Source organism: Delphinus delphis, chromosome 4, assembly GCF_949987515.2.
Source record: "Delphinus delphis chromosome 4, mDelDel1.2, whole genome shotgun sequence".
Taxonomy (NCBI): Eukaryota; Metazoa; Chordata; class Mammalia; order Artiodactyla; family Delphinidae; genus Delphinus; species Delphinus delphis.
Window position 1 is genome coordinate 143,372,181 of NC_082686.1, and position 27,108 is coordinate 143,399,288.

General features: G+C 41.3%; 1 protein-coding gene across 1 annotated transcript in view; it reads left to right on the forward strand.

Annotated features, from left to right (window-relative positions):
- LRRC3B (leucine rich repeat containing 3B) overlaps positions 1-23,409 on the forward strand; it is a 94,655-nt gene extending 71,246 nt beyond the window's left edge. Inside the window, exon 2 of the mRNA XM_060010112.1 lies at positions 22,156-23,409. Coding sequence (XP_059866095.1) covers positions 22,320-23,099 — 780 coding nt within the window. The 5' untranslated portion in view covers positions 22,156-22,319 and the 3' untranslated portion in view covers positions 23,100-23,409. The remainder of the gene's footprint in view (positions 1-22,155) is intronic.
- The last annotated feature ends 3,699 nt before the right edge of the window (positions 23,410-27,108 follow it).

The following is a 27,108-nucleotide window of genomic DNA, read 5'->3' on the forward strand; positions in this document are numbered from 1 at the left end:
TATGTCCATGATTCTATTTCTGTTTTGTAGATAAGTTCATTTGTGTCATATTTTAGATTCCCCATGTAAGTGATATCATATATTTGTCTTGGTCTGACTTACTTCACTTAGTATGATAATCTCTAGGTCCATCCATGTTGCTGCAAATGGCATTATTTCATTCTTTTTTATGGCTGAGTAATATTCCATTGTATATATGCACCACATCTTCTTTATCCATTCATCGGTTGATGGACATTTAGGTGGTTTCCACAGACATACAGTTAAAATAAAGGATCACAGAAGGAAGGGTGCTTGCTGCTTTATTGTGCTGGGGGAAAAGTCAAGTCTCATCAGGGAGTATCTGCCAGCATCAGCAGAGAATAATGACCTTTTCCAAACCACCCCAATCATCACTGCTTAGAGTAGACTTTTCTATCACTCTCTCCTACCTCTGCCTACAGAAAGGCAAGCACAGCCTCTGCCCTGTATAATTGCTGATCTGCTGGAACACATCTACCTGGATCCCCAAAGAGATAAGAATCTATTACGTGGATACTAGAAGAGTCTGCTCTTACTGTGGTCAAGGCCTTGGTCTCCCCATCACGGGATGAGTGCCATCTGTTTCTGCAGCTGGAGGGCACTCGGTGTCTCAGTCCTGCCAAGGTTTCCTTGATTCTGGGGAATTCCCTGCCGCTGAGCACAGGAGGCCTCGTAGACTCATAGACCCTTCATCTCCCTCAGGGTCACTGATTAGGCGAGACACGGCACAGGCAAAGAGGGAAATGCTGCGAATATAAAGTGAAAAACACAGTTGGTACAGATGCAGTCTCTGTCTGCCACTGCTTCCCCATAAATATTTTACCTTTGTGTTTTGACTGTGTGTTTCTGAAACTCGTAGGCCAGGCCAATGTCACAGGCTTGATGACAGTGTGTCTGGGAGACTGGGCCCCACCTCGACGTGTCAAACACAGTGAGCCCTCCCAGGGCCCGACCTCCTGAGACTGTGGCCGTGCCTGGTTGTCTGCGTCTTTATTCCTGTCCTGCCCCTAGGTTCTTCAGAACCTTTTTTTTTTTTTTTTTAGATTCCATATATATGTGTTAGAGGCTGGTTTTCTTGCATTGGTCGCTGTCTTCTCCCTTTCCTCAGTGTGAAAAGCTACCTGTTTTCATTTTGAGCCCGACTGCAAGAGAAGCAGCTCACACTTAACTGTGCTCTCTCTCTTCCTGCGTTTCCACATGGGTTGCCATCTAGATGAAAGCGAGGGAAGTCTGCACCCCATCAGGGTCTTCGGTTCTTGAGAAACTTCCGCTTTGTTTTCAGCCATTCAGCCCTTCACTGAGCAAAGAGGTCCTGAGCACCTGCTGTGTCATTGGCCCCAAGACAGCCCTGGGAATGCTTACACCCACCCACACCTGGGCATTTGCTCTACCCTGTCCACCCTCCCACCTGTTACTCTAGGAATTGCTGAGGTGGAAAGGGTAAAAAGGAAAGAAGCGCTTGGTATGTGGAGGTGGGGAGCGGTGTCCCCCTCATGCTTAGATCAACTGTTTCTACGTCAGGGAGTTGGGAGACCAGCCCAGACTCACATCCCTCCCATTCTCACATCCCGAGACCCTATGCAAAGCAAAAAGCCGCAGGTGGGGTAAAAAGAACACACTGTCACCTGACCAATCATTATTTCAGCTGAATATGTATAAAACTTGGTTTAATGCACTAGCAGTTTGGTCACAATTCCTGAAACCGTCCTATAGGCAATGAAGTTTATGACTGCAGCTTAATGTTGTGACGGTTTACGTTTTTTAAATTGTGCAAAAGCATTTAGAGGAGACAAAATGGGAATTTGTTATCTTTTATAGGAGTGGCTTTCTCTTCTCTGCTTGACTTTCTTGTCTTCGCCTGGACTGATTCTTACCTTTTTTACTTATGTTACCTGGCTGGTTGGCTCCCCAAGATAGAGTGAATGCTAGGATGGAGAACACAAATTCCGTTTCATTTACGTTGGCATCCTAGGTCTGAGCGAGGAGATGGGGAAGTCTTACTGCAGCCTGCAGACAATTAAATGAGTTTGGAAAGTTTTCATTTGGTTTGTTGTTGACGAAAACTAAGTCCCTGGATGGCTGTTAATTTTTCTGGGTGATTCCCAGAGGAAAACCAAGCCAACACAGGGCCTTGCATTTCTGAATGGAACTTCGGTGAACTACGTAGTATGGAGATCTCAGTTCTGATTTCCGTGTTTTGTTTTGTTGAGTTTCCTTACGTAAAAGGAAGTTTTGGGGAAGAAACCTATGTTTAACTGAGAAGATAAAGGACTCAGGTGGAGAACAGGAAGAGGTAAGAACAATTCTAGACTAGATCCAACCCACTGATCTAAAAAGCACTGCTTCATTAACCCGTTGGCGTAATTTCATAAGCAGGAGGTGGCCTGTCTGATGATCTTTCTGTTAGAATTCAATTGTCGTCAGTAATATCCAAGCAAGTTCTTTGTATGACTTTACTGATATCGGTTGTTTTTTCCATTCTATCTTCTTCTTTAAGGAGGACTTGAGTTTTTTTAAAGCAGATTAGCATATTTATTTATTTAAAAAATTTTAAAATTTTATATTGGAGTATAGTCGATTCAAAATGTTGTGTTAGTTTCAGGTGTACAGCAAAGTAATTTAATTATACATATTCGTATATCTATTCTTTTTCAGATTCTTTTCCCACGTAGGTTATTACAGAGTACCGAGTAGGGCTCCCTGTGCTACACAGTAGAGGACTTAAGTTTTTTGAAAAACATGTATCACAGGATAAAATTAATGAGGAAATGTTACATATTGCATGATTCCCCATGTGATCACTGAGAAGATGAAATTTGAAAGTAGGGTACTTAACAGTATGAAGACTCTAAGTCTGAAATCAAAGGCAAATCACATGAAGACTGAGAATGATTTATACACCACTTGGTTTTGCTAACAGATTGAAGGGGTAGCAATTCTACCTGGTTTGACAGACAGTCATTCTGGAAAGGAAAAATTATGAGGTTCTAGAAGGAAGGATAATCTGAGTGCAAATGAGTTCTCTGTTCACCTTAAACTGAAATCAGGGTTCAGGTGTCAGCCCCAGGTTATCAGCCTGGATTATTCGGTGACAATTTATGTGAAGTCACCAGGTTGGGTGAATGGCCAACGTGAAATTGAAGAAAACAGTCCCTCGGGGTTCTACCTTCAGGTGTCTGTAATGGAGAGCAGGTTTCATTGGATGGGAACCTTTCACAGACAAACAATAGGTAAGAATCTCAGAGTAACTCTATGCTGGCAGTAGCTCCTGAATTAATAAAACATTATTTATTTCAGTTCTGTTTCATCACGACTGTTAAAACATGACATTTAAATTCTTCACTGAATCTCTAGGAACTTTGGTTTCCCTGTAGCTGTCTCTTTGATATCTGTCTCTGTGTCTGCATGCTAGTTTCTGAAGCCTGGCAAAACAGGCAAGTGCTAGGATGGCTATAACAGAAATGCCCAGAACTACCACACAGGCTCCTTCTCCAAGAGAGGTTTCAAGCAGAAATCACTCAACAAAGAGAAATACCTAACATCTATTGTGCACTGACTTTGGACCAGGTACTATTTTAACTGCTTTGCCTAAATAATCTCGATCCACTACAAATAGAAGTAACTATTGCTTTTATCCTCATTTACAAATGAGGAGACTGAGTCAGGAGAAGTCCTGGGCAGAACTGGGGTTCCGTCTCAGACAGTCTGACTCCTGAGCCCCTGCTCGTCGCCGTCGGGCTACACACAGAGCACTGACTTCATGCTGGCCACTGAGCCATAGGCACAAGGGATATGGGAGCAAACAGTATTTAGACGTATTGTTCAGATTTGACCCTGGCATTGGATGGATATCTTTCATCTGTGTATCGGTTTTCCTGGGCTACTGGGAGGATCCCATAACAATTTGGAACATTATTGATGATCACGGTCAGCAGATAGAATTAAATAACTTGGTTTCTACTGATAATGTAACTGCTAATGTCCTTCAGCATTGAGCCATCACAACAGTCTTGAATGAGGTTTCTATGAGACTTTAAGAAGTTTACTCTTCTAACAGTTGTTGGTATAAATCTGTTAAACATCCATCAGGCCTTGTGATGATTAACATAAATATGTTAGCTTTTTAAACGGTTAAAATGGTCATGCGTATCAGCTAGCTTTTGCGACATAACGGTGTCCCCGGACTCGGTGGCATTTATCGCTTACAAGTTCACGAGCACCTGGGTGGCCCTCTGGTCTTAGCTGGGTTCGCCCATGAGTCTGTGGTCAGCTGCAGGTCAGGGCGGTGGCTCTGAGGATCTGGCTGGGCTTTCTCACATGCTGGGAGTGTGTCTGGCTCTAGGCTGGGACAGCGGGCCTCTCCTTCACAGGATCACTCATTAGCCAGTAGGCTAGCCAGGGACTGTCCCTACTGGCTGGGGAGAGCCCACGAGCAAAGGCCAGAGCGTGTACTGACTCCTGAAAAGGCCTAGGCTTAGAACTGGCATAACGTAACTTCTCCCTCATCTAGGGTCAAAGCAAAGCCCAAGGCCAGCCTAGATCCGAGGGGTGGGGAAACAGACCCCACCTCTTGGTGTGAGGAGCTTGCAGGTTACCTGGTGAAAAAGCAGGAACAACACAAGGCAGGAGATCGTGGGAGCCATTTTTGAAAACAACCCACAGCAAAGTAATCCGTTAACTCAGAGTTTCCCAAACATACCTGGTCCCCCTGCCAAAGGTCTCCCTTGCCCCGTAGTTTTTATAGCATAACCACCCACAGAATATGATATTTGCTAAATTCAGATTAATTAAAGAACATTTTCCATGAAAAATGAGTAGTAGTATGCCCATTTTATAGATGGAGAAGCTGAGATTCAGAGCTGAGTAACATACCCTAAAAATCGTAAAACTAATAAGTAGTGACTTACTAGCATTAATTAGTATCTAATAAGTTGTTGAATGTCAAAGTTTGACAAGCTTAGGTAAGTCTAACTCCAAAGCCCTTTCTTTGAATTACCACTCTACAAGGTTTTCAAGGCCTTTAAAGGTCACCTTATTAATGATTTTTTTCAAAAATGAAAGTGGTGCCTGAGGATGAGGAAATAGGAGAGGAGAAAATTCAAACACAATAATAGCCCATTTGTTGCAGTCTATTTACAGGCATGAATGTTTTCATCAAGGGGCATTTCTTTCACTAAACAAAATGATCCTTTGTGATAGCTATAGATTATTAATTTTTTCATCTCTTCCTGCAATAAATATTTGGTGGTGGTGGGTGTTTCTGTATGGTAATATTATTTGGCTTGAGAAGGGTTAAGTGCAAATAGAATTCTCATTTGCAAAACTTGTCACCTATATTCCTTCAGAATATTTGGGGAAAGTAAGAGTAATAGCAGCAGTAGAGGTAGTATTAAGTGTTCTTTAATTAGATCTGAATTTACCAATTATCGTATTCTGTGGGTGGTTATACTATAAAAACTACGGGACATGGGAGACCTTTGGCAGGGTGGCCAGGTATGTTTGGGAAATTCTGAGTTAACAGGTTACTTGGCTGTAATTTCTCAGAATCTTACGTAGGCGGATGACCATTGTAATTCTCAATGAGTCCATTTCTCAGACTTCCATAACTGCAGAATATTCATTTATTTGGTGCCACTCACAGATGCCTAGTATTCCATAGAACCCTTGGGAAATCTGACCTTGATTCTGATCCCTTTGAAGGTATGTTTGGAGTCAATAGTATTTTGTCAAAAAGCATCTGCTGTGAGAGAGGCACTATTAGAACCACATCAGAAACCCGTGAAATAGGTACTATTCTTATTGATAGTTGAGGAAACTGGGACTCCAAGCAGTTACTCTGTTTGCTCAAGATCCCCCATCTGGTACCAAAACTGAAAGTTGACCCTAGTTTTATCTAACTTCAGGCCTAGGGTATGTCTTGTAGCCTTTGCTGAGATTCAGAAAGTTTAAGTGACTTTTTAGGATGACTCAGCTGGTCAGAAGAGACACCATGTCTTACATACTTTTGTAGTCCCTGTAGCTCCTAAGAGAAAGTAGCTTATCAGTCAGTACCTACAGGCCAATCCCTTTTTTCATTACCTAGTTATTATTATCCTCATGCTCATGGCAGAAATTGCAATAGTAGAGAAGAGAATAAGGTAAAAAGTAAAAATTCTCCATACCATCAGCTCCAGAACCATACTCTAAAGATAAGACTATTATCCATTTTGTATATGTTCTTCCATAACATTTTAACTATACAAGTGTGTGTGTGCATCCTTCTGTTTTGGTTTACACAGATGAGATCATATATGTACATTTTTCACTTAATATATGTTTGAAACCTTTTATTAAAATATAATTGATGGGGGCTTCCCTGGTGGCACAGTGGTTAAGAATCCACCTGCCAATGGAGGGGACACGGGTTCGATCCCTGGTCCGGGAAGATCCCACATGCCGCGGAGCAACTAAAAGCCCCTGCACCACGACTACTGAGCCTGCGCTCTAGAGCCTGTGAGCCACAACTACTGAGCCCAAGTGCTACAACTGCTGAAGCCCGCGTGCCTAGAGCCCAAGCTCCTCAACAAGAGAAGCCACCGCAGTGAGAAGCCCACGCACCACAAAGAAGAGTAGCCCCGGCTCACTGCAACTAGAGAAAGCCTGCACACAGCAACGAAGACCCAACGCAGCCAAAAATAAATTAATTAAATAAATTAAATATATATATATTTAAGTAATGTGTAACATTATTTCAGGTATACAACATTGATTTGATAGTTGTATATATTGCAAAAAATTGTTACAAGTCTAGTTACCATCCATCATCATGTATAGTTACAACTAGTTGATTTACAGTATTATATTAGTTTCAGATATATAATGTAGTGATTCTATATTTTAATAGGTTATACTCCATGCAAAGTTATTATAAAATATTGGCTATATTCCCTGTGCTGTCCATTACATCGTTGTATCTTATTTTTTTTAATACCTAGTAGTTTGTTACCTCTTAATCCCTTTTCCCTATTTTGCCTCTTCCCCCACCCCTCTCCCCACTGTTAACAGTTCGTTTTCTGTATCTGTGACACTGTTTATTATACTCATTTGTTTGTTTCAATTTGTTAGATTTCACATACAAGTGAAAACACACAGTATTTGTCTTTCTCTGACTTACTTCACTATGCATAATACCCTCCAGGTCCATCTATGTTGTTGGAAAAGGCAAGGTTTCATTCTTTTTTATGGCTGAATAATATTCCACTGTCTACACATATACCACATTTTATTTATCCATCCTTTTTGCAAGTGTTGATGGACACGTAGGTTGTTTCCATTTCTTGGCTATTGTAAATAATGCTGCTGTGAACACTGGGGTGCATGTAGCCTTTCAAATTAGTGTTTTCCTTTTCTTTGGATATATACCCAGGAGTAGAATTGCTGGAAGATTCCACTACCATATGGTAGTTCTATTTTTAGTTATATGAGGAACCTCCATACTGTTTTCCATAGTGACTGCACCAATTTACATTCCCACCAGCAATGTACTAAGGTTCCTCTTCTCTAAATCCTTGCCAACATCTATTATTTATTTTTTGACAACAGCTATTCTGACAGGTGTGTGGTGATATCTCACTGTGGTTTTGATTTGCATTTCCCTGGTGCTGAGCATCTTTTCATGTGCCTGTTGGCCATCTATGTATCTTCTTTGGCAAAATATCTATTCAAGTCTTCCCTGTTTTAATTGAGTTGTTTGTTTTTTTGATATTGAGTTGTATGAGCTGTTTTTATGTGTTGAATATTTACCCCTTAATGGTCATATCATTAGCAAATATCTTCTCCAATTCAGTAGTTTGTCTTCTCATTTTGTTAATGGTTTCCTTCACTGTGCAAATGCTTTAAGTTTGATTAGGTTCCATTTGTTTACTTTTGTTTTTATTACTTTTGCCTTAGGAGACAGATCCGAGATATATATATATATATTTATATATTTATATATATATATATGGCTACAGTTTATGTCAAAGAGTGTTCTTTCTATGTTCTTTTCTAGGATTTTTATGGTTTCTGGGCTTACATTTAGGTCTTTAATCCATTTGGGGTTTTTTTGTTTGTTTGTTTATCCTGTGAGAAAATGTTGTAATCTCATTTTTTTTTTTTTTTTTGCTGTACACGGGCCTCTCACTGTTGTGGCCTCTCCCGTTGCGGAGCACAGGCTCTGGACGCGCAGGCTCAGCAGCCATGGCTCACGGGCCCAGCCGCTCCACAGCATGTGGGATCTTCCCGGACCGGGGCACGAACCCGTGTCCCTTGCATCGGCAGGCAGACTCTCAACCACTGCGCCACCAGGGAAGCCCCTAAACTTATTTTTTACATGTAGCTGTCCAGTTTTCCAGCACCACTTATTGAAGAGACTGTCTTTTCTTCATTGTATCTTCTTGCCTCCTTTGATGTAGATTAGTTGACCATAGGCACATGGGTTTATTTCTGGGCTCTCTACTCTGTTCTGCTGAGCTATGTGTCCATTTTTGCGCCAGTACTATAGTGTTTTGATTGCTGTAGCTTTATAGTATAGTCTGAAGTCAGGGAGCATGATACCTCCAGCTTTGTTCTTTTTTCTCAAGATTGCTTTGGCTATTCAGGGTCTTTTGTCACTCTGTAGGAATTTTAAGACTGTTCTAGTTCAGTGAAAAGTGTCATGGTTATTTTGGTAGGGATTGCATTAAATATGTAGATTGAGTTGGTTAACATGGATATTTTAACAATATTAATTCTTCCAGTCCATTAACACAGGATATCTTTCCATTTCTTGGTATCATCTTCAATTTCCTTCATCAGAGTATAGTTTTCAGAGTATAGGTCTATAACCTCCTTGGTTAAGTTTATTCCTGGGTGTTTTATTCTTTTTGATGCGATTTTAAACTGGTTTGTTTTCTTGCTTTCTCTTTCTGCTATTTTTAGTGTATAGAAATACAACAGATTTCTCTATGTTAATCTTGTATCCTGCAACAGTCCTTTGGTGGAGACTTTAGGGTTTTCCATATATAGTATCATGTCATCCGCAAATAGTGACACAATATTTTTTCTTGGGAAGAGAACTTTTAAGATCTGTTCTCTTAGCAACTTTTAAATGTATAATGCAGTGTTATTAACTATAATCACCATGCTATACACCCGAGGATTTACTTATTTTATAACTGGAAGTTTGTACCTTATTTGGCATCATTTTTACCAGGATTTGTAGATTGTTTCTTTGTTTTGTATTGATGTACCATATTTATTTAATTAGCTTTTGTGTGATGGATTTTTAGGTTCCTTGTAGGTTTTTAATTTATTCATTTATTTATGTATATATTTATATATTTTTGCTATAACAAACAGCGCCTCAATGAAGAAACAATATTATACATATATCTTTGCACAGTTATGTTTCTAATGGAAAACAAAACCAAAAAATGCAGGGTACTGTATCATAGAAAAATAGTGTACTATTGCCAAGAAAATATTATAGGAACTGTAACTAAGCAGGGTTTTTTTTAATACACATTTTTTGACCAAGAAATAGTATCCTGTTTATCTGGTGGGCTGGGCTCTTACCAGGGAGCAAAATGACTGAGCCACTGGTCCCCTTAGGTGCCTTTATGACCAAGATCAATGATGGCTAAATGAGGAGAAGCCAACTTAGCCTCCTGGAGCTGCTACCTTCCCCACTGGACGGCTCTGCATGGTTTGTTTTTGATGCTGTAGACACAGATGCAACACACATTGGACAGATGTAACCAACTTTTTTTGTCATTTTAAAGACATTGCTCATTATGTTACACAATGGCCCTTTCAATGATGCAGACCATGAACTGAATTCAGATGACAAGCTGAGAGTCCGTTAACCCTATTAATTTCACCTCTAGGAATTTATCCAAAAGAGATAAATGTGTTGATGCAAAACATTCTTTTCAATTCCACATTGTTTATGAGAACAAAAATGGGGACAAAACCCCAAAATAGCTAACAAAATTATAATTAGCTGTTAGATTTAACATATAACCCCATTCACTGGGGCCTCTTTAGCTTCAAGCATAAGGTGAAATTTAAAAGATATTATCCCTTATGCTGTATGGTAACCCTTTCACAGGACCTTCTAAAAATCCTGAAATTTGAAAAAGTTTATCTCTGTCAATAACCAGTCATCCTTCACTGTATTAGATAATTACCATTTTGTAATGACATTATTTATCTTCCTCTGGCTACCTGGAAACTCAGAGCTAAGCCAGGTTCTTAGTTGCAGCAAAAGTCCTTAACCCGGTGTAATGGGGAGTCAGATAGAATGGACTTCGAGTTCTGTTTCTCACTTACTCTACTGTATTGGTTTCCTATGGTTGCTGAACAAATTACCAACAACTTTGTGGTTTAAAAAAAGCACATGTCTCTTATAATTCTGGAGGCCATAATTTTGAGTCAGTCTTTCTGGACCTAAATCAGTCTGTTGGCAGGGCCATATCTCCTCCAAAGGCTCTAGAGAAGAATCCATTCCCTGATGCGTCCAGCTTCTGGTGGTGGCCAGCATTCCTTGACTTGTAGCCACATCACTCCAAGCTCTAACTCAGTAGACATCATGCCTTCTCCTCTTCTGTGTCAACTGTCCCTCTGCCTCCTACTTAGAGGGTCACAAAGATTATTCAGGATAATCTCTCCATCTCAAGATCCCTAATTCAGTCCCATCTGCAAAGTCTCTTTTTCCTAAAAGTAACATTCATGGGTTCTAGGAATTAGGACCTAGATATTTGGGGGGCATCTTTTAGCCAACTACAACCTACCTTATGGCCCCTAAAGATTTATATTCATCCCCATGCAAAATATATTTATTCTACTCCAACATTCCCCAAAGTCTCAACCCATTACAGCATCAATTCAGAATCCAAAATCTCATCTAAATAGCATCAGCTTTAAAGTCCCAAATCTCATCATCTAAATTATTCAAAGTACATATGGGGAGACTCCAGGTATGATCCACCCTGGGGCAAAATTCCTTTTTATTTTTATTTTCTTTTGCGGTACGCAGGCCTCTCACTGTTGTGGCCTCTCCCGTTCGGAGCACAGGCTCCGGACGCGCAGGCTCAGCGGCCATGGATCACGGGCCCAGCCGCTCCGTGGCATGTGGGATCTTCCCGGACCGGGGCATGACCCCGCGTCCCCTGCATCGGCAGGCGGACTCTCAACCACTGTGCCACCAGGGAACCCCTTCTCTTTATTTTTAAAGTAAAGCATTTGGTTCAGTGCCTTGCATGTAGTAGAAATGTTAGCCACCATCAGAATTATTCCCTTCATTGCATTAAGGGGATGGTAACACTTGTAGCCTCCACATTGCCCTAGCAGAGAGACGACAAGATATAAAAGGATGATAATGATAACAATAACAGTAGTAGTAGCAGAAGTGGTGGTAGCAGTAACTCTTGCTGAGAGTTTTTCATGCAACCGAAGCTTTAAGTTTTTTTTGTTTTTAATTTTTACTGGAGTATAGCTGCTTTACAATGTTGTTCTAGTTCCTGCTGTACAGCAAAGTGAATCAGTTATACATATACATATATCCCCTCCTTTTTGGATTTCCTTCCCATTTAGGTCACCACAGAGCACTGAATAGAGTTCCCTGTGCTATGCAGTAGGTTCTCATTAGTTATCTCTTTTATACATGGTATCAATAGTGTATATATGTCAATCCCAATCTCCCAATTCATCCCACCCACCCTTCCCCCCTTGGTATCTGTAAGTTTGTTCTCTACAACTGTGTCTGTATTTCTGCTTTGCAAATAAGCTAATCTTTACCATTTTTCTAGGTTTCACATAGAAGCGATACCATATGGTATTTGTTTTTCTCTTTCTGACTTACTTCACTCTGTATGACAGACTCTAGGTCCATCCACGTCTCTGCAAATGGCACTATTTTGTTCCTTTTTATGGCTGAGTAATACATGTTATCTAAATTAATCCTCATGAAATCCCTTTGTGGTACGAACTATTATTACCCCCATGTTCATTTGAGAAAACTGTGGGATAGAGAGGTTACATAATTAGTAAGGAGCCAAGCCATGATCTTCATGCTGCCCAATTAAAACTAGGTCCTCCTGACACATGAGTCTTATGTCAGTGTGCTCTCCTTTTTCTAGTCTTGATATTCATGAAATGCAGTTTTAAAGAATCGCTGCTCCTTTCACCTTGGGTTTGCATTTTGTGTATCTCTGAAGACATAAGTCAAACTCTGATTAGCATTCCTAAGATTCTCCTGATTTACCAGGAAGGGGTTTCTTCTCCTCTTGAAGTTCTTTTTTGTTGTTGTTTATTTATTTATTTTTGCAGCACGCGGGCCTCTCACTGTTGTGGCCTCTCCCGTTGCGGAGCACAGGCTCCGGATGCGCAGGCTCAGCGGCCATGGCTCACGGGCCCAGCCGCTCTGCGGCATGTGGGATCTTCCCGGACTGGGGCTCGAACCCGTGTCCCCCGCATCGGCAGGCGGACTCTCAACCACTGTGCCACCAGGGAAGCCCCTGTTGTTTATTTTTAAAACATAGAATCTCCCCTCCAAATTTTCATTTGAAAAAATTCAAAACTTTCAGATAAGTTGAAAAATTGGTACAATGAACACGCTCATCCTATCACTTTCCATTTACCAATTGTTAATCTTTTGCCACTTTTGTCTTTTTCTTTCTACATATAAATATAGTTTTGTTTTTGCTGGACAATGTGAAAGTTGCAGTCGTCGTGACTCTTGACCCCCAAATCTTGTACCTTCAAAGAACAAGGACTCTCTTCTTTCTACTTATATCATGATAAAACCAAATAAATTTAAATTTGATACAATAATAGCTAACATTGTTTTTATGCAAAATTTCTCCCAATCGTTCCGAAAATGCTCTTTTCTAGCATTTTTTTTTAAATCCAAGGGTCAATTTCTCACAACACCTTTGTTACCAAGGCTGTTGCCCCAGAATCATATCCCTGCCCCTCCCTCGAATGGAAACCAATTACTCTTACTTAAGTTTAAGGAGGAAGCTGCAAAGAGGAAAAAACAAGAACTGGATGGAACCTACTGGACCCAAGATGGCAGAGAATTTGACTTCCAGTGGGTTTTGATCCTCATTATACGCTCGTTATAGTAGCTAAATGACTCTCCCACCGGCACCATGACAGTTGACAGTTGCCATGACAACAGCCAGAAAAGCCCATACAAGGACTGAAAAGGAGTGTTGCCTCAGGTCCTAACCACACTCCTGTTCTCAGATAACTCACAAATATTCTTCCCACTCTTTCCAAACCCCTCCCTTTACTGTGAATCTCCTATATATTTGCTGTCTCCAAATAAATATACAGGAGAAGTTGACTTGCGAACTAAGTTCCTGCTTCTCCATTCTTGGCCATTGAATAAAGCTTGTGTTGTTCCAGCCTCAGCACTGGTTTTGTTATTGGCTGTGCAAACCTGATCAGAGAAAGAACCTCCCTGGCCAAGACAAAGGGTCTCAGCCCAGGCTAGGACCCCAGTGTGGGTTCAGGCAACTAACTGGGTAACATTTTTAGTTGTCACGTCTCTTTTTTCTTTAATCTAGAACAGTTCTTCAGCCTGTTCTTATTTGATTTGGGTTTTGTTTGTTGTTTGTTTTGTTTTTTCCCTTCAGTGACTCTTTGAAGAATCCTGATCAGTCACCCTGTAAAATGTGTCAAGTTCTGGATTGGTCAGGTCGTTTCCTCTTGATTAGATTCAGGTTAAATATATTTTGGCATACTGTATCTACTGAAAAAAAAAAAAAGCACAACCTAAAAGTTGAGATTTATGTTTTATTTGCGGACAACACCAAGGTCTTAAGCCTGGGAAACAGTCTTTCAGATCGTTCTGAGTGACTGCTGTGAAGCGATCAGGGGGCAGCCAGGATATATAGGAGTTTTTGCAACAAACACCAGGTAGTTGGAACACCAAAAGATTACTGTTCATTAAAGAAGACCAGACATCTCAAGTTAGGAACTTAGTGCTTTTCTGTGTATGGGAAGATGCAAGACTCTGGGCTTGTTCAAATCATTCCTTTGATATGCACCTCAGCTTTCTGGGACCAGTATCCTGTGTGTCCACATCCTTGTCAGGGTGCACAGTGTGTGTGTGGGGGGGGGGGGGTACAGGGTGGCTGCAGCAGCTGGTGGCCTGATGGGAGGCGTCCAGTTTCTATCCTGAGTTCCCTCAGGGCTCACCTGGCAGCTGTAATGTGATGTCTGCAGCATCCTTTGTTTACTGATACGGCAGCAACATTTCTTCATTGACAACTGTATAAGTGATGTGAGAACTATTTCATAGTTGATTATGCTTAAGAAAAATAAATGTGAAGTTCTGGAAAAAATGATGATTGATATTTGAGAAAAACAACTAAATACTGAAACTCAGAGCATAATCTTTGAACAGTCATTGACAGTTTCTGAAGCACATTTCACATATATTTATTTTATTTTATCCTTATAATTATGAGACCAGTGAGGTGGATATTATTGGTCATAGTCCTAAGGCAACTAAGGCATGGGTGTGTAAGTGAGTCCGTAACTTCCTAGAATTCAAGGAAGCTGGACTTTGACTCCAGTTTCTGGACCTTGGGTTTGGACCTGAATCCTATACTTTTGCCACCAAGTCATTGGCTAGGGTTAAGTAGGATAAGTTTTTTAAAAATGGTGACAATCATTCACCCTGCTCAGAAGTACAACTGAATACAGCATAAGTTAGTGCTATCTAAAAGCAGCTTTCAAGTTGCCTCTGGACCCTGGAGCATCTTTGGGACCCTACATTTATGTAGATTACGTGTTAAGAGTTTGCAAAGCTCTCACGGTTGTAAATGCCTTAGGCACTTACGGAGAAATAATAACAGAGAAGCAGAAGGAAACTGAGACAGATGGGTTCCCACTCAGCCTTCCTATAAACTTGCAGCATGTTGAATAATAAATACAGATGTTAGCCAAGATATAATCTTATCTTTAATCTTTGTTAGTACCCAGAGAGGGATAGATGCTGGGTTCAAACAAAAGGTGCTGTTTATTTGCTAGTGTCAACTGGAAAAAAACCCCCACAACCTAAAAGTTTCCAGTTAAGTTTTATTCGGGGACCTTACTGAGGACTATAGCCCAGGAGAGACAGCCTCTCGGGTAGCTCTGAGGGACTGCTCAGAAGAGGTAAGGGAGGAGCCCAGACACATAGGAGTTTTTGCTGAAAAAGAACAAAAAACAAACCAAAAAACCCCAGGTAGTCAATCAAAAGATTACTGTAGTCACAAACAAACAAAAACCAGACATCTCAAGTTAAGGATATGGGATATGGTTTGTGGTAGAAGAGAGGTCGTTGGGTGGGGTGGAAGGGTGAAAATGATTTTGCTTTTAGGGATGCCCAGTTTGAAGCCCCGGTGGAATCTTTTGCTGATAGATGTTACGGAGTCCAAGCTCCCTCTGCTCGCCGCGCAACAGGCCAATAAATCAGGAGACGAAGTGTTGAGGCAAGGAATAACGACTGTATTCGGAAAGCCGGGCATCTGAGAAGATGGCGGAGTAGCGTCCCAGAGTACCATCTTATCGGGGTCTGGATGCTACTTTCTTTTATAGAACAGAGTGTGGGAGGAGGTGAGGAAGTAAAGTAAAAAGGCCACGAATCTTGCAAAATATCTCCTGGTTTTGGCCGGCCTCAGGGAGGGGATGTGTTAATTTCTTCTTTTCTGCAGCCATCCACAGGTGGGTGGGGTCCGGGGGTTTCCCTGTGAGCTGAACAAAGGCACTTCCGTGTAACATTCAGGCAGAGGGGCAGGGCTCCCTGAGGCAGGCCATTATGTATGCCTATAGCTATAGACAGAACAAAAGCAGTGGAAAGCAAAGGTCAAAGTAAAAGAAACAGATCCACCGTGGGACCAGATTTTGTTCTTCCCTGTTACAGTAGGTGTCTGTGGATGGAAATGTAGAACTAAAGTTCAAGGCAGGGCTCTGTGCTAAAGATGTGGAATAAGGCGTTGTACATACAAACGTGGCCTCCAAGAGCAGTGGCGAAAACTACCTCTGCAGTTCATTCACCTGAATGATTCAGGTTCCAACTCACTTCCCCTAATTTTTGGTTAGGAGTTAAGCAGATTGATGGCATATGCAACCCATGCTTAGTTGATAGAGAATAAAGAAATTGGTATATAATCTCTCTAATAGGTTGGAAAGCTAATTTTGGAAATGTGGCATTGAAAATATCATGTACTCAAATGTTAGTCTTTTGGAAACTAATGAAAACTGACCAACTGAGAACAAGCAAAGGCTATTTATTCAGCGCTTTCTATAGCAAGGGTGTCAACCACCGTCTTCTGCATTTGGCAGAGATTCAAATGAAGGCAGGGGTGTGTAAAAGGTTTATAGTGGAAAAAAGAAAACCTTCAAATATGCCCTGATGGGAGGCTCTTGGCGTGGGCAAGCTAGAGGTGGGCAAAATAGAAGCAGAGCGTCCTATGGGATTGGTTATGGGAGCAGATTTGGTTTTCCCTGGTTTGGTCCTACGGGAAGCAGGGACAGAGATCAGGGAAGCTGGAATTATTGATCAAATCCTGGCGATTTTGGTACAAACTACAGGTCATAGTTTAACTTTCCAGGCTGGTTGCTGCAGGTTGTGGGTTAGGGTTCTCTTTTTATATAGGATCTCACCACTGTCCCTTTGTATATTCAGTCTTTCTTGTTGAAAATGTTCAGCTTTTCAAAATTTATCATCTTCTCATTTGCCTGTCCCCCTGGGCCACCATTGTTTAACTCATGGGCTCAAAACTTGCTTTCGGAGGCATTACATTTGGATTGCTTTTTTCAGCTAACCCCTGGTCCTTTTGTATTAAATCAGTTAAATCTTTATTGTAAAACAAAATCAAAAGCAAACAAAACACCTTTATACCATAAGAAGTTAAAACCGTACAGAAGGGTATAAAACAAAAAAGACAATTCCTCTTCTCCCCCTACCAGCCTCTGAGTTCTACTATTCAGAGCTAACCACTATTAATAGTTTCTTATACATCCTTTCAAAAGTGATCTATGCATATGTAGATGTATAAATTATATACCTGTGGTTTCATATTTACCTCCTCTTTATAAAAATTTTACACAAATGCAATTATACTATAATCCCTTTTCTATTAACCCTTTTTCAAGCTGTTTTTGGAGGTCATCTTTGGAGATCTTTACATCAGTACAAGTCAATCTAACTTGTTCTTAAATTTGAAATAGATATTCCTAAATTGCTCCTACAGAAAGAGTGCCCCATTTATTCCCTCATCAAGTGTCTGAGAGTGCTTTGTTCTTCACCCTTTCATTGACACTAGATAGTCTTCCTAATTTTAACCAAAATGAGAGGTACTTTAACTTGAATTCATTTTACTGTCAGTGAGATCAAGAATCTTTTCATATAATTTATTGTCCATTTGTATATATTGTTTTTCTGTCCATTTTTATATTGGATCCATTTCTTATTCCTCTGGGAAGACCTTCTTTTTGTTTTTTTTTTTTGCGGTACATGGGCCTCTCACTGTTGTGGCCTCTCCCGTTGCGGAGCACAGGCTCCGGACGCGCAGGCTCAGCGGCCATGGCTCACAGGCCCAGCCACTCTGCGGCATGTGGGATCTTCCCAGACCGGGGCACGAACCCGCGTCCCCTGCATCGTCAGGCGGACTCTCAACCACTGCGCCACCAGGGAAGCCCAAGACCTTCTTGTATATTAGAGAAATCAGCCTTTTATTTTATCATTGGTCATTTCACTTTGTATATTTGCCATACTGAAGTTTTAAGTACTTACTTTTATGGTTTTTTATTGGTTTGAATTTTATGTCCTAAATTGAAATACCTTCCTGTTTTTCCATTTTTGGCCTTTTAATCAAATCCTTCTGTTTGGTAGCAGAGTTGCATGGAAGAAATTGGTGTGTCTGGTATCTCTCTCTGAATCAAGGCATATAGCTATCTCCGAAGAGTTCATGAAGCCCTGAGTGTCCCCGGGTATCCCCTAATGATGAGAAGAAAGAAACAGGAAACAAGACAGAGTTTTTAATCAGCCATTGAAAGAACGGTCTTCTCAGGCAGGCTGCCAAGTGAATTTTTTTTTTCTTCTGGAAACAGCATTTGATGGTTGACACCCAATCCCAGCATTAATTGCTGTAGCTCTGAAACTCGTGTGACAGGGAAATGGGAGCAAGACATGGATAGAGGGGTAAAATGGCCCTCTTTGGGGGCTCAGCTCAGACCTGAACAACACATCCAGAAATCCTGTAGCTTCTTGGTTGCCCCAGACATATTTGAAAGGAATGAGGATATGAGGATAGGGTGGTATAATGAGTTGAGAAATTTGAAGGGCGAGTCAGGAGGTAGAAAAGATGCTGTTTAATTTGGGCTCTCCTCTTGGTGGGTCTTCTTCCTTTTCAGGAGGGCAGGCGGGAATTGCTGCCACCACTGTTGCATCACCAGTGTGACCCCAAGCCTTCACTGTGTTCCACCCGCTCGTTCTGAAGTTAGCAAGGAGGCAGTTTTTCCACCAGCAGTATGGCTCGTTTGCTCCTTTGGGTTTGCGGGTAGACCTGATGACGAACAGAGCAGGAGGGAGCTTTAGGTTTCCAGGCTTCTCTTTAGCTCTGTCCTCTGCTGGATGATCACTGATTTCTGCGGAATGCCCCGTGTTTTCCTCTGAGGCACATCTCCCCACAGCTTCCTCTCCTAGGAATCACTGTTTACCTTTCCAGTACTTTAAGGCAATGCCAAGCTGATAATCCCTTTGGAAAATAGTAATTCAGCACAATAGAGCAGAGAGGCAGCTCTTCTGTCCTTCCTGCTGAAGATAACCTTGATTCGATGTATTTGGACATCTAAGGGCTCAGCTCTGTACATCTTGCAACTTTTGTCACTTTATACTGGATGACAGTGGAGGCTCTAGAGGCTGTCATGGCAACCCAGTGATCCGGCCAGACCCAGAAGATTTTATTCCCTTTTTATGAATCGTAGAGAGAAAATGAAATAGTTTGAGTCCAACCTCTTTGAATGCAAGGAATATTCAGTATTTGTACACCCAATAGGCATTCCATCCGGTGTTCAGGTGGACCATTTGGTGCTTGAAGGATTTCATCTCAAGAAACTTTGCACCACTTCTTGTCTGTGACCATGACCATTGGACTGATCATTCTGGAGAAACAATAGATTAAGTCTAGAGACGTGTACTGGGAAAAAGTTCTATTCTCCAAATAAGAGCGTGCATTTGTGATTTTTCCAGAGGCCACCGTTTTGACATGTAAGACCAACAGACATTTGATGAGCCAGTGCTTATGTTCGAGGTAATAAAAATAATTACCATAGGGAAGAAAACCACAGCTAGATTGCTCAATACTTCATTGGTTCATTCATACAATAGATATTCATTTAGCCCTTCATACAGGCCAGGCACAATGCTAGGAGTTCGGAATGTATCTGGAATAATAATAATAACTCTAGCTAACGAGTCTTGTGCACTTACTATCTATCAGGCATTGTGCAAAATGCTTTACATGGATTATCTCATGTAATGCTCAAGTCAACATTGTTATTAGATGCTTTTATAATCTCTATATGAAGAGAAGGGGAGTGAGGTTTAGATAGCATAATGCTCATCAGGATTAGTTGAAATACAAACCCAGTGTACTTTTTCCTTCTTAATTGTTCACTATTGTCTCTACACAAGGTAGAAACAAGTCCCTGCCCTCCCAGAACTTAGAGTCTAAATTAGAGAACACTTCCCTCCAGGTAGACTTGGAATCAGTCTCTGGAGAGATGTGGAGAGTCCTCCAGAGAAGGCGTTCCTTCTTTCAGCACATACTCAGGTCGCACCTACTCAGGTGATGGAAGTCGCTTGATGACAGGGACTCCCTTTGTTTTCTCTAATCACACTCATTTCTCCCATCCCCTGCGTCCTTCTCATGTCCTCCTCACAGCCACATTTGCCTTGTCCTACTGCCACACTCTTTCTTCTCTGAGTGTCCCCCCCTTCACACCTGTTCATGCTTTTTTTCTCCCATCTAGACAATTACTACAGTCCCCAGGTGATATGCGATGAAGTTTTGAAGGAAGGAAAACATGGAAGGGAGGTAAAGTTTCACTGCAGATGAAATGAGCTGTTGACGCAGGGCTTAGTATGCCTAGGGGTTCATCTCTAGCATCTCTGGCATTGGAGGGATTCAGGATTCCAAAAGTACATTCATTGCATTCTGCTGTTGCTAATCTTACTTTTTTCCATGATGAACAACCCAGTTCATTATGTTTTCAGCTCACATTAATCTTCCTTTCTGTGAGTTTGGTAACATTTGGAGTCATTTCCCTCTGTATTTATCCATCTGGGATCTTTAGAAAAGACAAGTTTGCAGAGAGTCATTTGTTGCTCACTGCTGTAAGAGGAATGAATGCTCTCCTTGTTTCTCAGATCCTGAGAGACAATCCTTGGAAGTCAGGCATGGATCCCCTCCACAAGGCAGAGGGCCCCCTTCCTGGGATCCGATGGGGTCCTCAATGTGGGATAGAGCAGCAACGTAACAGCATCGGAAGTTACAGCAATCCCTGGATTCTGTTTGCCCTCATGGAGCAGATGGAATTGGGAAAGAGGGGTAAAGAAAGAATTGTGGAAAGAATTGTGAGATTAATGAGTCAGAGCAAAGTCTTTGGCTTGATTCCTTTCTCTACCACCTGCAAGCTATTTGACCTTGGACAAGTCACATAATCTGTCCAAGATCCACTTGCCTAACCTGTGAGGATGCCTGTCCTCTTTACATGAGAGAGTAGTTTTGAATGTTCACTTATGTTCTCATCTCTATTTTGGGGTAAGTTCATAACTTTGCTCATATCACTAAAGTTTTGCAATTACTTTTGGCCTTTTTCCAACACTAATACATGTGTATATATACGATTAGAAAGAAAAATAAGCTATTGAGGAAGTCTTAGAGCCTAGTATTTCTTTTTTGGAGGGGATTTAAATTTTTGTTTAATTTTAGAACATTTCCCTAGAACAGATTACTTGAAAGAAAATTACAATGTCAAAAGATATATATATATAGAGAGAGATGTATATGTATATAAAATTTAATATTCTCAATAGATTTTGCCAAATTTCTTTCCAAAACATATTCTCAAAAGATGTGTTAATGAGGATGCTATATTATACTATTCTTATAAGCATATGGATGGTATTTTCAGAAATTATATTGATAGAAGAAAAACATTCATATCTCATTTTATAGTTGCATTTCTTTGGCCGCTAATTACATCATTTTTTTCCAGTTTCATTGACATATAATTTGCATACAGCACTGTATAAGTTTATGGTGCACAGCATAATGATTTGACTTACATATAAGAGGCTCGTATTTCTTAATTCTCTTTCTATACTAAAAAAAAAAAGGCTTGGATGTGTGTGTCATATTTAAAGATCTATTAGAGAGGGGATACATTGTTTAGAAAACAAAGAGAGAGTCCTTTGGAAGTTCAGTTAAGGACATCCTTCCGGGTATAATGTAACTTAAGAGGTCACAAAGGAGGCAACCCTTTTGGAGATTCCATGCTGTAGGTCCTTAGCAACATTTTGTTGTGAAGGTTGGAATGCACTCATACGTTCTGTAGTTCAAGTAAGAGATTTCTTTACAGAAAAGATTCCAAATTGGGCATCCATTCAAAAGCCATGAAAGATATTGTTATCTATGGTCATTAATTTTAAAATATCGGTATGATTTCTCACTGCTGCCCAAGGGAAGGGCTCGGTTGCCTTGATGCCTCTTGATTGCCGGAAGAAGCAAAGTGGTTATTAAATCTTATTGCTGTAAAATTCACAAAGGGTTCAGGATGTGGTGAAGGCCAGTAGAAATGAGAGAAATCTGGACTGTCTGCTCTAATTCTGCACAACGAACAACAAGTCAACATCCTTTGGAAATGTCATTTATTGACAGTCCTCTCCCCCGGGACCTGGGATTTGAGCAGGAGACTCCCATTACGCAGATAACTCCCAGTGGTGTTGATGGAAATTACCTGCATAACCAACTCTCCTGCCCACATAAAATGCCAGATGCCTGAGAGCATTTTTAATTGCAATGTACCTCCCTTTGCAAAAGAGCTAATTGCATCTGCTTTCCTTTCCTTTAGGTACCCAAGCATGGACCGGAATAATGAAGGGATACGTGTATTAGCTGCAGTCCTTTGAACCACGCAAGAAGGAAGTCAACAGTGTGGACAGGGCTGGAAGCGTTACCACACTTGCTTGTTGGAATAAATGCAGCATGGGCCTGTGATTATGCTGACATCCCAGCATGAATCTGGTGGACCTGTGGTTAACTCGTTCCCTCTCCATGTGTCTCCTCCTACAAAGTTTTGTTCTTATGATACTGTGTTTTCATTCCGCCAGTATGTGTCCCAAGGGCTGTCTTTGTTCTTCCTCTGGGGGTTTAAATGTCACCTGCAGCAATGCAAATCTCAAGGAAATACCTAGAGATCTTCCTCCTGAAACAGTCTTACTGTATCTGGACTCCAATCAGATCACATCCATCCCCAATGAGATTTTTAAGGACCTCCATCAACTAAGAGTTCTCAACCTGTCCAAAAATGGCATTGAGTTTATCGATGAGCATGCCTTCAAAGGAGTCGCCGAAACTCTGCAGACTCTGGACTTGTCTGACAACCGGATTCAGAGCGTGCACAAAAACGCTTTCAATAACCTGAAGGCCAGGGCCAGGATTGCCAACAACCCCTGGCACTGCGACTGTACGCTCCAGCAAGTTCTGAGGGGCATGGTGTCCAATCACGAGACAGCCCACAATGTGATCTGCAAGACCTCCGTGCTGGATGAACACGCCGGGAGACCGTTCCTCAACGCTGCCAATGACGCCGACCTTTGTAACCTCCCTAAAAAAACGACTGATTATGCCATGCTGGTCACCATGTTTGGCTGGTTCACCATGGTGATCTCGTATGTGGTGTATTACGTGAGGCAAAATCAGGAAGATGCGCGAAGACACCTCGAATACTTGAAATCCCTGCCGAGCAGGCAAAAGAAAGCCGACGAACCCGACGATATTAGTACAGTGGTGTAGTGTCCGCACTGACTGGCATGGAAAAAGAAATCCGTTTGGGATTGCAGTAGAATAAGTGGTTTACTTCTCTCATCCATTGTAAACATTTGAAACTTTGTATCTCAGTTTCTTTTGAATCCTGCCACTGTTGAACTTTTAACAAACATGACAGCATAAATCATTTGCGTTTCGGTAATCCACCCCTCCGTTGTACTCCTGGTGGTATATTCCTGAGTCAGCTACTTCCCTGAACCTTAGTTCTATCCATCTCAGTATTTAATAATGAAATTTATTTTTTTAATTTGAAACCAAATAAAAGCCTAACTTTGAACCATGAAAAACAGAGTGACTTATTGGTCCCGAAAACGGTACAGTCATTCCATTGCTTTAAAGAGAAACAGAACCTAAAGAATGATCACAATGAGAGATGTTATTAAGTTCTATTGTACACTGGGGCGCCATAGCTGAGTTATCAGCCAAGTAAAATACCTGTCAGACTTCAAAATACTAAGCCTTAGCAAACTTAAGTGGCAATACATCGCATGGCAACCTGCAGAGGCGTAAATTGGGATGTCTCTAGGTGTTTGCTACCTAAAAGTCGGCGTGTTTAGCAAAACACACTACCTCTACTCTATGCTAGACACATGGGAAAAAAAAAAAGGAGCACATATTCTGTCCTCAAGATTACCTTCTGGTGGACAGAGGTGTGTGACCAACATAGAAATAGCCATGCCAAAAAGGAAGGTCTTAATAATCACGTAGCATCAACTGTGTGCGAGCATGGTGCAAGGCATTTGTATACTATGACTCCAAACCCTGACTCCCAGAGGAGAAAGTGACAACCACCCCATCTGCGAGGAGGAAGCCGTGGGCGAAAGAAGTCCAGTGACCTGCCAAGTAGAAAGTAACAGAACTCAAACTTGAGCCAAGTCTCCCTGACTCCAAAGACTGAGGTCTTCTCATTATGTTCTGACTGGGTTGGCTGCTAGAGGTATAATTTGCATATTAAAAAATGCACCCGTGTTAAGTGTACAGTTCCATATATTTGACAAATGCAAACACCTGTGTATCAAGATAGCCTGTCCCTGATATTGTTCAGAGATAGGAGAAAGCTCATTTGGTGCTTGGAGGAGGGAATTGTGTTTCTTTGGGTTTAAGCTGCAGTTAAGGTCATCCTTGAGACTTGGGTGGGATCTCATCAGATGCTGTAGGTGAGGAAGGTAAAGGAAGCAGAACACAGGGATAAAAGTAGGGAGGTGTGGGGGACGAAGGGTTCTATGTAACAGGAAGCGAGAAAAGGGCTGGAGCCACAGCATGGGGACTCGACCCCAGACTAACGAATAAAAGTAACAATACTGTTTATGGAACACTTACTATACAGCAAGCACTTTCTTTGGGTTGTCCTGGTTAATCCTACCATTTACCCTATGAGATAGTCTTCTGTGAATGACGAGTCAGAGACGCAGGAGTTTAAGTAGTTAATTCAGGATAAGGATTATTATAGAGAAGTATTATAAGCTTGTAAGAAGTATTGCAGATATTGAAACCCTGTCCGTCAACTGCAGAACCAACGGACCTCTTAGCTGCTATAATGTATGCTTTGCAGTCATAGACTTTTACCACTGCAAGTTGCTGGTTCGCCAGACCTAGAGGTTTGCAGACTCCCAAGTGATGGTTTCATTAAGAAATAACAGCAAAAATAGCCCTTTGAGGGGATTAAGTAGGAAGGAAGGATCCTTTGCCATTTTGACGGACATAGCCTTCTCCAGCTCATATGAGGTTACCTTTGGGCCTTCAGGAATCACACTTCTGCCCTTGGAAAGCACCATGGTTTCTATCCATAACAATAGTGTCTTGAAAAGTTTAGCAGTGTGAACCCTGAGGATCAGCCAGCCCAAGATTTGCCATCTGACATTCAGAGCATACGGCTGGGCTCGTGGCACGCACCTCACGGCCACCGGCTTTTCATGCCCGCGTTAGCCTTACTAAAAAGTATGAGGTCTCGTGTAGAAGCCTGAGATGTGAAATTCAGGATGTGGGCCCTAGAACTCCTGCACCCCCGCGAGGAGGAAGCCACATTGTCTGCCTGTGCTAACTGGATTTGAACGCCTTTCAGCAACACTGGAGCTTTGCTGAAGATTTAACACCCCCTGGAGGACAACCTTATAATATATCTCTGTGAGTATTACCATGGAAAGATGACTAACAGAATACGCTTTCTTTTCTCCCTAAAGAGTAGAAAAATCAAGGCTTTGCTAAGATAACCTTTAAAATAGTCAATAAATTAATTGTGTTATCTGAGTGTGTGAAACACATTCATTTCAGAAAATCTTTCATAAATCCCCAAATCCATTTCAGATTGCTTCTTCCAAAATAATCTGTATATTCTTAGGAATAAGAGCTTATTTTCCTACTGCCCAATTACATTAGTCGAGTGAAAGTACCTGTCAAGGGAAGAAAACCTCTGAAATGTGTTGACGTATAGTCCTGGTCTTGTCCAGATGTGGCCAAGTTCAATTCCCACATTTTAGTTTGTAATTCTCCACATACGTAGAGTTAAAAGCACATCCTAGGTTAAACCCTTTCCCTGCCTGTATATTTCCAGTTAACAGTGCCATAAGTGCAAGTGCTTAAAAAAACCTAATGTTTTAAATTGCCATGAATTGGAATATATAAACCATTGGAGGGGAAAATTAATTCTTCTTTCTTTACACAAATAACAGGCTACAGGACCCCTTCAGGGCCAAAACTGAAAGGAAATACTCTTCCCATCAGCCTATAGGAATGATGCCAGGGTGTGGAAAGAGCTTCCTGAAGCTCACGGCTGGCTATATAGAAAAAGGCCCAATGTGCACACTCTGGTTTTGATCCCAACATGCTCTTTAATTTCCAAACCCTTGCACATGTTTACGTTACATGGAGAGCAACTTATTTTAGAGCTGTAAGGTTTTTGAAACGAACTATTATCTGAGGCACATGGCATCTTCCCTTCTAAATATTCCACGTAACAGTTTCTTTGCTCAGCTCTCTCCTTTGGCATCACTCTTTTAACTTCAACCTTTATTTATTTATTTATTTTAATTTTTATTTTATATTGGAGTGTAGTTGATTAACAATGTTGTGTTAGTTTCAGGTGTACAGCAAAGTGATTCAGTTATACATATATAAGCATCTGTATACGCAACAAAATGCATTGAGGAAAAAAGGAGAGATTTGAGTTACACAGTTTTACAATGTACAGGGTTGGGAGTAACTCAGATCAAGTCAGAAAATTTACTTTCTATCATTAAATACCTGGAGTTTGTTGAATGAATGGACACTCTCTCCAAACCAAATTTCTTCCCGGAATTTAACTTAAACTAAGGGAGTTATAACGTGAAGCTTTTCCTGAGGAGCTTGGTTGGAGTACTGGAAGTTTGTTATGCAGGAAATACTTTTATTTCTCTCTTGCATCTGCCGGAGGAATGGGTTGACGACCCACAGGCCTTCATACATCTGTCAAAGCTCATCTTGCCTGGGCTTAGAGACTCCCTTCCGTATGATCTTGGTCAGTCAGAGGGGGCCACCTAAAGGCTATCACAGCATCAATGCAGCCAGCAGAGGCGACAGATCTCTTGCCTCTATCCCCCAAACCCACTAGGCTTCTGCCTTTCCCATCTTGAAGTTCCTGGAAACTCCCACTGCGTGTGGTGGGATCCTTTGGAGAGTTCAAGCCCAGATGAGAGGGTAGTCGATTTTTGCATTTCTGGAAGATACCTGGCAGAAGTGGTCAGAATGAATTGTCAGGAGCGGTAGGATGATTGCGGATGAAGAGCCCAGGTATTTATTGCACCAGATCCAGGTAGAACACGCTGATGAACTGGGCAGAGATGTGGCAGTGGAGATGGAGTTTCAGTGACTTAGAGAGACGTTAGGGAGATGATCGTGGTCACCGTCGTCATGGTCACTATCGTCATCATAGTTGTTACTGCTGGGGTCGTGCTCCAATCCTAAAGTCAAATGATTATACATGAAAATAATGGAATCAATA